Genomic DNA, 14,261 nt, shown 5'->3' with positions numbered 1-14,261 from the left:
TTTATTTTTTGTATTATTAATTAATAAAAAACAAATGTGATTTTCATTCTCTAAAAGAAAAAAAGTAGTTGAAAGTATTTGAGGAAAAACTTGGCAATTACCTCGAGGCGCTTAAGCGGAATTAATTTAAGTGCCATCCCGCTTTGGTGCCTCAAAAGTGTTCCATCTTTAGCAGTGGCACTTAAGCGGTGATTACTGTATTTTCAATTCAATCTGTGTAATTTATTGACACTATAGCTTTCAGTATAGAATCATTGCATTATAAAACCAATCAAAGAAACGAAAATCATTATAATGGCTACACAAAAGATAGAGAAAGATTTTAAACAATTTCACCCCTTTTACTACATCAAATCTTTCATCATTATTCTCCATTAAAAAAAATCTTTTAATTATATTATGTATATTTATATACATACGTATTTACATATTATATAAAATACAAAAAATATATTATAAAATTCAAATTTGAAATTCAAATATACATATAATATTCAATTGAAAATATGCGCAAGTGCAACCATGTAAAGAATTTAAAAATAAATAGGAATGCTGAAGAGACGCTCTTACGACAAATACGATAAACAAGAGGAAGGTCGCTTAACCACGAATACCAAATTAAAAAAAAAAAAAATGGTGTAGTAATTTTCGAATTTTTTTCGAACATCCAACTTTGACCCCCTTATAGCATCTGTCATTCAAGCTTTTAAAAAAGGAAGATATACTTTTTTTACTTATGACTCAATATACCGAAAAAGAATAATCTGGGTGCAGCTTTCTTCTGCCATTTCTATTTTCTTCTACTTTTACCGAGTAAGTAAGTCCCTAGTGTGATCTTTTGAATTACATTAAATTATCTAAGAGATTTACCCATATTTCAACATGTTCGACATGTTCGATATCTGGGGCATTGAAAAGTTATGATCCGTTTTCGACAATTTTTTCGCAAGTGAATCCAGAGATGATATGCACTATTTGTGTAAAGTTTTATTCCGCTATCTTCATTGGTACTTTATGTTTACATTATAAAGTGAAGGAATAAGATGGAATTAAAAATTTAGTTATAAGAAGAGTCGTGGTTGTGAACCGATTTCGCCCATTTGTGTTGTGTTATCAGGGAGTCAAGAAAATATTATATACCGAATTTCATTGAAATCTGTCGAGTAGATCCTGAGATATGGTTTTTGACCCATAAGTGGGCGATGCCACGCCCATTTTCCATTTTGTAAAAAAATCTGAGTACAGCTCCCTTCTGCTATTTCTTCTGCAAAATTTAGTGTTTCTGACGTTTTTCGTTAGTTAGTTAACCCACTTTTAGTAATTTTCATCCTAACCTTTGTATGGGAGATGGGCGGGGCTATTATCCGATTTCAACTATTTTCATGGTGTGTGGTGGGGTACGTAAGAGAACCGACTGCAGAAAGTTTGGTTTATATAGCTTTATTGGTTTGCGAGTTAAATACAAAAAACCGATTTGTGGGCGGGGCCACGCCCACTTCCCCAAAAAAATTACATCCAAATATGCCCCCTCCTAGTGCGATCCTTTATTCCAAATTTGACTTTTATAACTTCATTTATGGCTTAGTTATGACACTTTATGTGTTTTTGGTTTTCGCCATTTTGTGGGCGTGGCAATGGTCCGATTCCGCCCATTTTCGAACTTAACCTTCTTATGTTGCCTAGGAATATTTGTGCCAAGTTTTGGGTGTTACAAACAACCGTTATGTGAACAAAACTATAATACTCTCTAGCAACTTTGTTGCCAGAATATAAAAATATTGTTTTTTGAGCCCATCACTCGAGATGACCCTCTTAATTATGACACTTTATTGGTTTTCGCTAATTTTTAATAGCAACCCTCCCAGAGTTCAAAGTTTCGTCAAGATATCTTAATTTTTTTCACGGACGGATGAAGTAAGCACAGCGGGGAGTAATTTTTTGTGAAAAATTGTTTCCTTGAGAGAAATTCAATGAATTTACTTATTCCCTTTGTTTATTCTTTACCAGACAAATTTAAATATTGTCTAACGACTTGTTTCTTGCTCTGTCTTCACAGCACGTGGTGCAGGCCGGTGTTGCGCCATTTCCAGGCGCTCCGACTGGCTATCCGTCCACCGGTGCGCAGGTAGGCGCTGCCAATCCTGACAGCCTATCCATGGGAGTAGCGGCCATCAAAACTGATCCGGTCTCGCAAATAAAGTCTGAGAGTGGAACGCAGGTCTCGGGAAGTACAAATGTAGCCACATCGGTCGCTGGTGTGCAGCTTTATATGCAACAGAAGAAGGTAAGTGCATAAAAACTCATTTTTGCACATATGTGATATATGCGCTGAAAGTTTGCTTGAATGTGTGGTTGCGAATCGATGTCAGAGAGCTAATCTACTGTGCGCCTGTAAATATGCACTCGTTTTTATTCAAGTTTGTTTTTAAGATAGTTTGCATGCATATTTAACCATTTAATGTAAACTATTTCTATTCACCGTGCACAGAAACAAGTGAACTTAATGTGAGTAAAAGTGTGTGTGTCTATTTACAAACCAACACTATGAATGGGAAGAAAAATAACTTGGAAACAAAGTTTAGGTTTGAGCTTTATGAAAACATGAACTTGCTTGTTTCTATTAATTTAAAGAAGTCAATGTAAACTGATATGCCAACAGAAATAAATAAATTGTATGTTATAAATTTGTTATGCGCATGATATCGTTTATTTATTTCGACACTTATAGGATGGGACTCTTTGAGAGCAAAATTGTTCACAGTTTTAAGAATTAAACATTATATATGTATGTATCAACATAATTCTAATACTAATCTCTAATATAAGCAAGGTAGTTATGCACAAATGTGTGTTGAGTTACGTAAATGCACCGAAAATATATCACACAATACACTAAAGCCTTTACTTATAGTTACATATTCAATTTGTGACAATGCATGCGATAACATTTTGTCTAACTTAAGTAAAAGTAATTCACAGATTTTACTATTATTATTTTGTGAATTATCTATTTTTCGTTTCTCAGCTCTGTCCTTAATTTATTTATTTGGATTCTCTAAAATCAACACAAGTAGTCAAACAATAATTGTTTCAAATAAAACAAAAAATGTCAAATATGTCATTGTGCATAGAAGTATTATATACAAACTTAATATTTAAAGTCCCTATCACATGTCATAACCTGTATTGATCCTAGATGTAATGGAAAAACAAAAGAAATTCATTGACTAACTCTTCATAATGTAGAGATTGAATATTGATTGAACTGTATAATTGTAGTGTAGGTTAGAGCAAAATACATCTTAAGTGTAAATAAATGTACGTACGTCATCAAGAGTTGAGCCACTTAAAAGCGCGTATTGGAATTTAAAGTTCAAAAACAATATTCACCTCTATAGTTAGTCACTCTCACTTATCATAATTTCATAAGAATTTCGACAATGTTGTTGAAATGTAAAACTTGTTAATTACACCAACTATTAAAGTGTTTATACTTGAAAAATTTTGTCCAAAGTTCCAAAGCTACGTTTGAATTTCTGAGATAAAACCGCTTTTCAATAAATCCATTAAGTGTAAGTCGCAAAGTAATACATCAATGTACACACCGATTCGATTCATGTAATTTTAACATAGTCTTCATTTGCAAAAATATGTCGACACGATCATTTGATATCTTAGGATTGTCAGTTATCTCGACTAACCTTAATTTACGGTCATCCAAAAACATTTATCAGATTTCGAATGTTCTCATCAGTTGTAGTTTTATTTTTTTTTTGGTGTTCACCAAGTTCATTAAACAACATTTAGTATACGGTTCTTATTGGTGAGTTGAAATGTAGATATTATTATTTAAAAACCTGTGGAATAGTCTGTATTGAGAGTTCTCGAATTGCTTTCAGTAGATTATTCATTCTTCTCTCAACTCATTTCTCGCATAGACGATTTCTCAAAAGATGTGTATGTGGTAGCAGCTTTCAATCTCAATCTCTATTCTTTTTACAACCGTTGCTGTTTGTCATTACTGCGGGTGCAGTTTAGCGATAAGCAAATGACACGCATGTTATTAATGATTGTACAATTATTAAATGGGACTTATATAATAAAAATAACTTTGTTTTGTATTTATGTATTTAGCTATTTTATAACGAATTTTTGGTGTTGGTTTAGCTCGGTAATATTCTAAACTTTGCAAATTAGTTATAATTTTCAATAAACATGCAAACTAAAAAGTAGAATAAATCTCAAGAGATTATTAATACTAAATTAATGGATGAAATCTTGAAGTGAATAAACATTCAAACACCATTCTCCCGCAGACAAATCTGCCAACGGTGACATCGCAGTTCAACGGCTGCAATGTTTCCATCACATCACCTACAGCTGTAACTACGACGAGAGAGCTAATTGTGAATTCTCCTTTGTTAAGTGGTATTCCGGCGCAACAGCATAATGGCGGACTTGGAATTGCGCTCAGCAATGGATTGTCGCCCACCCTTAATAGCTTAGAACACAATCATCAACAGATGCAACAACAGCAATTGAATTTGCTACAACATCATCGAGCGAATATCCACCACAAACACCAAATGCTACAGCAACCATCGCAACAAGTACCAAAGTTGCTAACGCAGTCACAACCGTCGACACCGACTCCGACGTCGACGCCGGTGCCAACACCAACATTGACGATTACATCACCACCGCCGCAACCGCAAAGTATTGTTCTAGTGAGTGTTGTTGCCATATTAGAGAAAATTTGCACAGGGTGATGTGGTAGTGCGTTGGTCAAGCGATTGCCACTTGATGATCCCTCACTTGCCACATGCCATATATGCAAGACCTGCCACCTCTCACATATCAACGTACTAAATATTATGCAAATGTTTTTTGCATCCTCGCTCGTACTCATGTAAATTATTCGTACTCGTACTTAGCTACTACTCTACATACATATGTATACAAAATCCAGTTAAATTGAATTAAATGGAATGAAATCGAATTATTCGTGTTGTGTCCGTTTTGCTAGCGCCTAAATTACCGCTGCGATTATATAAATATTTATGCCACTGCAACAACAACAATTGCATCCCCTCATAATTTTTCCAGTACTTATGTTCATAACTGTGATTGTATTATATACATATACTATACTATATATAACACAAACAAGTTGTACCCGCATTAAGCTTAGCATAGCTTAAGGATGATTGTCATGCTACTTTCCTTTTTGTATTGATATTTGAATTTTCAATTCGAAAAGGATTTAAAGTGTTTCCGAAAAAAGGGAGTATTTAATACCATTACTATTATTGGTAGTCTCGGCAATGTACATAAAATTAAAATACAGTGGAACTTCCATAAATCGAACTTCTATAACTCGAAGTTCTCCATAGATCGAACTCTTGAATTGGCAATAGAAATAAAATTTCATACAAATCTCCTTCCATAAATCGAACTTTTCAACCAGGGCATAATACGAAATTTAAAATTTTGCTATCGAGGCAGAATTTTAAAAGAGTCCCTCTATATTGTACGGAGGGGAACAAAAGATATAATATTGCACTTATGGATTGCATAAATAATGTAACAAAGGCATGGGATACAGACGTCAAGAGCCAAAAATAGCAAATTGCAACAAACGAAATTACAGAATACATGTTTTAACGCATGCTCATAAAACTTTTTGCAAAGTAAATAAATAAAACTATATTTAAATCTATATTTTCCATCTGTTTGAAAAATTTTACGTTTTAAGGAAGATTCTATAACTTGAAGTCTCTCTAACTCGAAATTTTTCTGTGGATTATGGTGATTCGGGTTAGAGAAGTTCCACTGTACTTACAAACATAAATGCTTGTTATATAAAAATAAAGGGTTGCTGATCTCCATGGTTGTCTCCAAATCGTTTGTAAATTTGCTTTATGATTAACATTATTATTTTACATATGTATGTATGTATATGCATATGCCAAGTTTTAGACCTCAAACTTTATATCTTTTATGTGAATACGTTGGTACATAATCAAACTTTAAGCTATAGATGCAGTTTTTATTGCTAATATACATATACACACACACTGACTTATTTCAAACCATCGAATCTGCATACGGTCATCTAAGTATATGTACATACTTGTAGTTTTTCTTTTTGATATGCATGTAATTTGTAACTTAAAGTAATTAAAAACATATCAGATTCTTCCTTATTAAATAACGCGAGTTTTGTTCATTACATTACCCCTCTCTCTGTGGTGTATCCAGTAAATTTTATAGTTCTCACCATGTTCATCGAACTTTTATCGTTTTGCCATTAGTGCTCCGTTTTGGTCATCAAATATTTTTGTTCGTTTATGAATTATTATACATTCATGCGAATGTATGCATGCATAGAAGACACTATTATCTCTGAGAAAATAAAGTATTTATATATGTGAGAACAATATTATAGAATAATTCTTATATTATTCGTTAATGGAAATTATATGGACATATGTATATAAGATCTCATATTTGGTAAACCATAACAAAACGAAGTAATCTAACCTTCCTGGATAGTTTGCCTATATTTTATAGTCTAAGGGCTCCGACAGTAGAAAACTCGCCGGGAGCTAATTCTGCGAAATTTCTCGAGCGCGAGCTTTTCTAAAGCAGAAATAATTCCACTAAAGGTAATTTTGTCACAATTCACAGAGGTTCGGCTTGTATGAAGGCACGGTCATAAATACTTCCCGTTGAGATATCGCTATGAAATTTTCTCCAAAAATCTAGAAAAATATTTTAAATATATATTAAAAAAATTAGCCCCATCGGATGATATAAAACATTTATTTCACTAAAAACACAAATCACATTAGTCTTAATTAATTTCACAAGTTAAAATAAATACATTTAACTTCAAAATCCATTAAAAATAATTTGAGAAAGTACCGTTAGATTTTTAGGAAACCCTAGTTTGCAAATAGGAAGTTTGGACAATTTAGAAGACATTTGTATACATTTTGACAAAAAATCGTGAGATGTGTTTTTTTTTTGCCCTATGGGCGGGACCACTGTGCAATTGCCTTTAGTCTTCTATTTCGAAACGCAATGAAAAAAATAACTAAACATTTCATCATCACTTTTGTCAACATAAGTTAAATTTCTTATTATTCCCCAATAAAAAATATTCGAAACAAGTTTTTTTTGTTGCATTTTTCTTTGAGCACAGAAAGAAAGTAAGTTTGTATTAAATTACTGAAAGAGCGTTATATGTTTTACTTATTAGGGAGATGGGCTACTAAAAGTTGATCTATCCGGTGGAAAACCCAGGAAAGTTTCCCAATGCTGTTTCCAGAAAGAATCATTGAAGAATCTAAGCGGAAACCTCATGGGGTGGGGGATATGCTTGTAAAAAGTTAAAACTTAAATTATTTTTGAACAGATATGTTGAAATTATCATATTACTATGTAACTATTATTTTCATCAATTGTGTCAGACTGTGTAAAAGTATATATTCTAGTGGAGTTGAATTGACGGATCGAATTTGTGTAATGACAGTACATAATATAAACGCACATATACATACATATATTAGGAAGAGAGAGATACTCATACATAATCACAGATTGTTGAAGTGAATAATAGAAATATATTGATAGACAATTTACTTTAATTTGATTACCCATATTATTTGAGTCGTAATTTTTTGTCTTGCTATCTCATAAAAATACAAAAATAAATTTTGATTTTGTTGCCGTCTTTTGGAAATAATATTTCATTTTAAATTACCTCTCTCAGCCACGTAAAGGATATATTAAAACGAGATATTATTTTTCATACAAATTTTAAGTTTTTTAAGCTTAGGATTCTAAAGAAACTTCCCCAGCTGAAATCATATAACTTCAAAAGCATGAGTACTTTTTATACTCTTGCAACATCTTGCACAAGAGTATTATAGTTTTGTTCACATAACGGTTGTTTGTATCACCCAGAAATAAAAGAATTAGATATAGGGTTATATTTATATAAATGTTCAGGATGACGAGTGAAGTTGAATTCCGAATGTCTGTCTGTCCGTCCGTCTGTTCGTGCAAACTATAACTTAAGTAAAAAATTGAGATATCTTAATGAAACTTGGAACACATATTCCTTGAGGAGGTTGCTTTCGAAGATGGGCAAAATCGGTCCACTGCCGCGCCCACAAAATGGCGAAAGCCGAAAACACATACAGTGCCATAACTAAGCCATAAATAAAGTTACGGAAGTAAAATTTGGAACAGAGGATCACATTAGGGAGGGGCATATTTGGGTGTAATTTTTTTTCAAGTGGACGTGGCCCCGCCCCCAAATAGGTTTTTTGTATATATCTTGCAAACAAATTAACCTATATAAACTTTCTATGTCGTTTCTTTTAGCTATTTCCTTATACAGTCAAAAAATGAAAGAAATCGATAATAACGACGCCCACCTCCCATACAAGGGTTAGGTTAAAAATTACTAAAAGTGAGTTTACCCTCTAACGAAAACCGTCAGAAACACTAAATATTACATGAGAAATGCCAGATGGAAGCTGCACTCAGATTTTTTACAAAATGGAAAATGGGCCTGGCGTCGCCCACTTATGGGTCAAAAACCATACCTCAGGAACTACTCGACCGATTTCAATGAAATTCGGTATATAATATTTTCTTGACACTTTTGAAATTTTTTAAATCACACTATAACTTTTCAAGGCCCTGGATATCAACATGAAGAACTCAGTGCCTAAGGGTAATTTTTCACCGAAAATATCGGCAAATCTTTCAGATATTTTAATTTAATTCAGAGGAAATTATTTTCTCCTAATTGTTTGTCTCAGTTCTAAAAATTAAATCGGATCAGAAATTCCATTTGCTCCCATATACCTAATAATGTGTGGGCTTTATCCCGCATATATCGGTTAATATGTGAGATATCTTAGCAAAATTAAGTGAGCATATAGTCTTGTATAGTGTAGCTTGGTGGGGAAAATTATATATGATGATTTTCATTATTCTATTTGACTTTATGCCGAATATGTATATGGGTCAAATTGTGTGTTGTCTTAATAAAATTACATCAATAAATTGCGATAGTATAAAATGTTCGGTCGCATCCGAACTTAGCCTTTCCTTGCTTGTTTCAATTGCCATTCTTTCAAATACTTTTAGAATATAAAATTTATTACAATGTTAATGTACACGTTATGACTCACTAATAATTCATATTAAAGCGTGATTTTTTTTTTATATCAAAATGCATGCAAATAAAAACTATCACATATTTTGTACTTCATAGATGGCGTAATTTGTTATAATTCAATAACAGTTTTAATAACCTGTATATTTTTTATATTTCCTTCCCATCAGTCTTCAGTATTGACCAAAAATGACACAGAGTCCAATGCCACCCAGCAACAACAGTGCAGTGCAAACAGCTCTGGTGGAGGGTCCGGTGGTGGAGGGAGCAGCATGACGTCGATTGCCAACAATTCTGGAACTGTGGGATCTACAGTAACAGCCACAATTAGTAACAGTCCAAATAGTTGCATAAGTAATCAGAACCAACCTACAAACGGGAACAGTGTAGCTAGTGGAGTAGTCTCGTCAGGAGACATCTCTGCTGCCGCAAATGGCGCCCCCACATCCTCGCCCACCATCGCATCTGGAAACTCAGAAGAATTGCTAGGAAACACCCACCAACAACATCTCATGAGTAGTATGGGAGGCAGTCAAGTCGTTGTCGGTACCGCAACAACTTCCACCACCTCTACAGCAGCTGCTTCCGGCGCACTAGTCTCAACAAGCACTGCTGCCAATGTCGCCAACAGTGGTTTGTTACCTACTATCATGTCCACCTCACAGTTGGTTCCCGGTTCGATTGACTCTGATTCGGTTGTATCGCCATTGGTAAGCGGAGCGAACACTTCCCAAGTCATTGCCTGCCTCAACGCAGGCGGTGTTGGTGCAAGTGGTGGAATCATGACTTCTGCCGTGCCATCGACCCCCGTTGCCACCAGTCTCACTTCAGCCCTAGTCCCACTAAATCAACAACAGCAACAGCAAACTATCATTGATTCCAAAAATCAACCGAAACGTTTACACGTTTCGAATATACCTTTCAGATTCCGAGATCCTGACTTACGCGCCATGTTTGGGGTGAGTTAACTCATCCTGTATATTAAATTCAATGTATTTTTTTATACTTCCATAACTAATGGAGAAATTTGTATTTATTTTACACTATTTAATATACCCATTTCTTCTATTTCTAATGTGGACTTCTACTGAACATTGCCACAATTTAAATGTAATCTACATCCCTACCTCTTCTTGCATTCCAATACAGCAATTTGGAACTATATTGGATGTGGAAATAATTTTCAATGAACGTGGCAGTAAGGTGAGTAAATGATTTGGATTATCTTATATAATTCATTATGTAATCATAATAAATTAGATTAAACTTCTTGCCTATCTCTTCTTCATCATCAAATGCTGAATATTAGTTTCAAAATCATAATTCAGTATGACCATATTGTCTGCAGATATAAAATGTGAGGACAGCCTTTATTTTAACATTCCTGCATACTTATATTTTTGTATGTATCAAATTCAATTTAAAACAGATGTACAGATATGAATACACTGGCGTTACTAAACCATAATAAAATAAAGTTACAAATTTAAACTGAATCATCTAAAGGTGTCTTGTTACATGAACGATATTTGAATAAGTTGTCCTTAATAATTTATAACAGGGCTGAACATGTTTAATAAAACTGTTTTGTTAATTAAAAACCTTGCATTTTTAAACTGTTTGCCATTTCTACGAGTACATATGTACATATGTATTAAATAACTGTTTGCTTGTCAGCAGTAACTAATAAAGCCTGATACTTATATACATACATATAGGAAGAGTGGAGGAACAATATTCGGAAAGAGAGAGGAACTCTAACCAAAATCACCGCGCTGCTAAATTCAAAGTTTCCGAATCATTAATGACCCAATTTCAGTTGTTATTGTCATATTAATATTATTATTTGAAAAATAAAGGATTGCAAAGGTTGTATTTTCAGTATTTTTATTTAAATAGATTATTCCTTAAGTTAGAAAAATCAAGAAGAGCTGGGAAATGATTTAGTCAACATTTAGGTGGTATCGCAAAAAAATACATGTTATAAATGCATACATATCTGAGTGAAGTAAAAAAGTTTAGTAGCATACTCGTATATTGCATGCCACATCCATTCCCCCAGTGAATTAGAAATAGCTTAGAAATACTATGTATATGGTTTTATTGGAATCTGATTTTATTGCCCTTATTCGTTTTGAATGACTGTAATTTAAAATATATATATATATTTATATTTCTCTTTTTATTTACGATATATACTATAATTCTTGTCCGATTGCATGCGATTGCGATTACAATTTGCTGGTGATGTGTTGATAATACGATGGCTGCAATATACTGAATGCACAATGTTGCCTTTCGACTATTATGTGGCATGTGGCACACTATGATGTGTATTTATGGTGTTTCACGTGTCATCTAATAGGGCTTTGGCTTTGTAACGTTCGCAAATAGCAGCGACGCTGAACGGGCTCGCGAACGTCTTCACGGCACTGTGGTAGAGGGACGTAAAATCGAGGTGGGTGCATGCTGTATGATTTATTTAACGATACATTAACAGTCGATTGAATTTAAATTTTATTTTTAATCTACCTTTATAACTTATATATACATATATGTATGTATACGAAGATTGCTATTTATATTTCTTGACAAACAATAGAACAGTGAAAGATGTGCAGTTGAAATCAGTTTTGTAGATTAATAAATTTTCGAAGTATTGTCGAAACGAAACTTTTTTATATTGCTTTTTCTTGCATCGTCCACATAATTTGTTATTGAAGGAAACATAACGAAGTGGATTTAGTAAATACCTTCTTTTGCAGCATTGCAATCGATGTGAGCCTCTGTTTAGACATTTTATAAACGCATTTTTGTAAAGAACACTTCATTTTAATAAGGTTATAGTACAAAACCTTTTTGATATTCCCCTTACTACACAAAGATATATAGAACGATAGATAGAACGATCTTTCCAACTTTCAAAATCAATAGTTTTTAGTAAGCGAATAATTAAAACGCACACAAAATTTAACATGTTATATCAAATCGAAATCACAGGAAAATAGAAACTATTAAATAAATAGAGATTGATATGTACGAATGTCACATTTTCTATTTTGATCATCCGATGGCACATGAAAAGTGTCTAAAGTCAGAAATATAAATAGCTAACTACTTACATATATATACATATCTAAGTATGTATGTATACTATTAGTATTGCATTTAAATGAATTTATTGCATTTTTGTACGTATTCACTATATATAACTACTTTATCAGTATGCGGATATTATTGATCACATTCTGTGTAACAATTAATATAATATTAACAATTAATATAGTATTTAATTAATCAAACATTTGCTTACTTTGAGGTACTTACTGCAATATATCTTATAATGCGTAATGTAAATTATTTAGACACAAGAAAAGTATTATATCAAGCTAAAAAAGGTAAAATATTCGGAGTAGACCATATCGAGAATATCCATTTAAAAAAAATAATCTCACTTATCCCCCTTACGTCCTTCGTTATGTAAATATATTAATCATAGGATTAAATTCAGTTTATGAATATAATTTGATGAAGACTGTCATAAACAACCAATAGCCCACAAGACAATTATAACTATTTTAAATTTTACCAAACTTCATAGCTTTCCCTTTCTTTAAAATTAAAACATCTGGTTTATCACTTTATAAAAAATAATATGGATCCACATTTCACCATACATCTCAAAGAAATTATAAATTCTTGGAGTGTTCAGAAGAAAGGCCGGCATATGAAGAGCTTATACCTGCACATTACTGCCATTCATTAATATTGTTCATGGAAGCAATATGCATGTTTATGTACTTTATATATACACTCTCTCGCAACAAAGTTTCTTAGCAACAAAGTTGTAAAATAAAAAGGAGCATATTTTAATGTAATTTTTTTGAAAAAGTCTTTTGTACGTATCTCGTTAACTACTACAGCTATATAAACCATAAAACAAACTCTCTAGAGTCGTTTTACAGTCTGAAAATGGAGGAAATCGGATAAAAACCACACCCACCTCCCATACAAAAGTTATGTTGAAAACTACTAAAAGTGCGTTAACTAACTGACGGAAAACATCAGAAACACTTAATTTTTCAGAAGAAATGGCAGAAGAGAAAGTCCACTCGGACTTTTTTTAAAAATGGAAAATAAGCGTGGCGTCGCCCACTTTTGGGTCAAAAACCATATCTCAGAAACTACTCGACCGATTTCAATGAAATACGGCACATAATACTTTCTTGACACGCTGATGACACGGATGGAAATGGGCGAAATCGGTTCACAACACGACTACTTCCCATATAACTCAATTTTGAATTCCATCTAATTCCTTCACTTTATAATGTATACATAAGAAACCGACGATGATAGCTGAATAAAACTTTACACAAATACTGTATAAGATCTGTGGCTTCACTTGTGGAAAAATTGTCGAAATCGAACATGAAGAACTCAGTGCCTAAGGGTAATTTTTCACCGTAAATATCGGTAAATTTCTCAGATATTTTAATGTAATTCAGAGGAATTTTTTGTCTTCTAATAGTGTGTTTCTGTTCCAAAAATTATTAAAATCGGGTCATAACTTGTCCTAGCTCCCATATACCTAATTGTAGGTTTTTCAAAAATACGGTGGGTTTTATTCCGCATATATCGATTAATATGTGTGATATCTTAACAAAATTAAGTAAGTGTATGGTCTTGGATATAGTGTATCTTGGTGGTGAAAATGAGTGAAATCGTTTCATGAATTACCTCAGCCCTCATATATTATTTATGATGATTTTCGTTATTCTATTGGACTTTATGCCGAATATATGGGTCAAATTGTGTTATTTAATAAAAATGCATCAATAAATTGCGAAAGTATAAAATGTTCGGTTCCAAACGAACTTTCCTTTGCCTTACTTGTTTTTTTGTTTTACATTCGATTTCAAGAATTCTTCAGTTAAAGAAAACATTGTATCCGACCTTTGGATTTTTTAATTCTAGCGACAATTTCTTAAATTCTAGCGTACCACTTAGTAATTTAGAATAGATCATTTTACTTTTAAATTTGTCTAGAATGTGTCATAGACTT

General features: G+C 32.9%; 1 protein-coding gene across 1 annotated transcript in view; it reads left to right on the top strand.

Moving 5' to 3' along the window:
* Positions 1 to 14,261, top strand: part of LOC105213012 (ice-structuring glycoprotein) — a gene marked incomplete at its 5' end in the record, with an annotated part of 73,006 nt that overhangs the window by 38,499 nt on the left and 20,246 nt on the right. The window contains 5 exons of the mRNA XM_054229940.1: positions 2,057 to 2,284; positions 4,317 to 4,727; positions 9,367 to 10,155; positions 10,346 to 10,399; positions 11,562 to 11,654. Of these exons, the coding sequence (XP_054085915.1) occupies positions 2,057 to 2,284; positions 4,317 to 4,727; positions 9,367 to 10,155; positions 10,346 to 10,399; positions 11,562 to 11,654 (1,575 nt within the window). The remainder of the gene's footprint in view (positions 1 to 2,056; positions 2,285 to 4,316; positions 4,728 to 9,366; positions 10,156 to 10,345; positions 10,400 to 11,561; positions 11,655 to 14,261) is intronic.

This window comes from Zeugodacus cucurbitae, chromosome 4, assembly GCF_028554725.1.
Source record: "Zeugodacus cucurbitae isolate PBARC_wt_2022May chromosome 4, idZeuCucr1.2, whole genome shotgun sequence".
In the NCBI taxonomy this organism is placed as follows: Eukaryota; Metazoa; Arthropoda; class Insecta; order Diptera; family Tephritidae; genus Zeugodacus; species Zeugodacus cucurbitae.
This window is presented reverse-complemented; position numbering and strand designations above follow the sequence as displayed.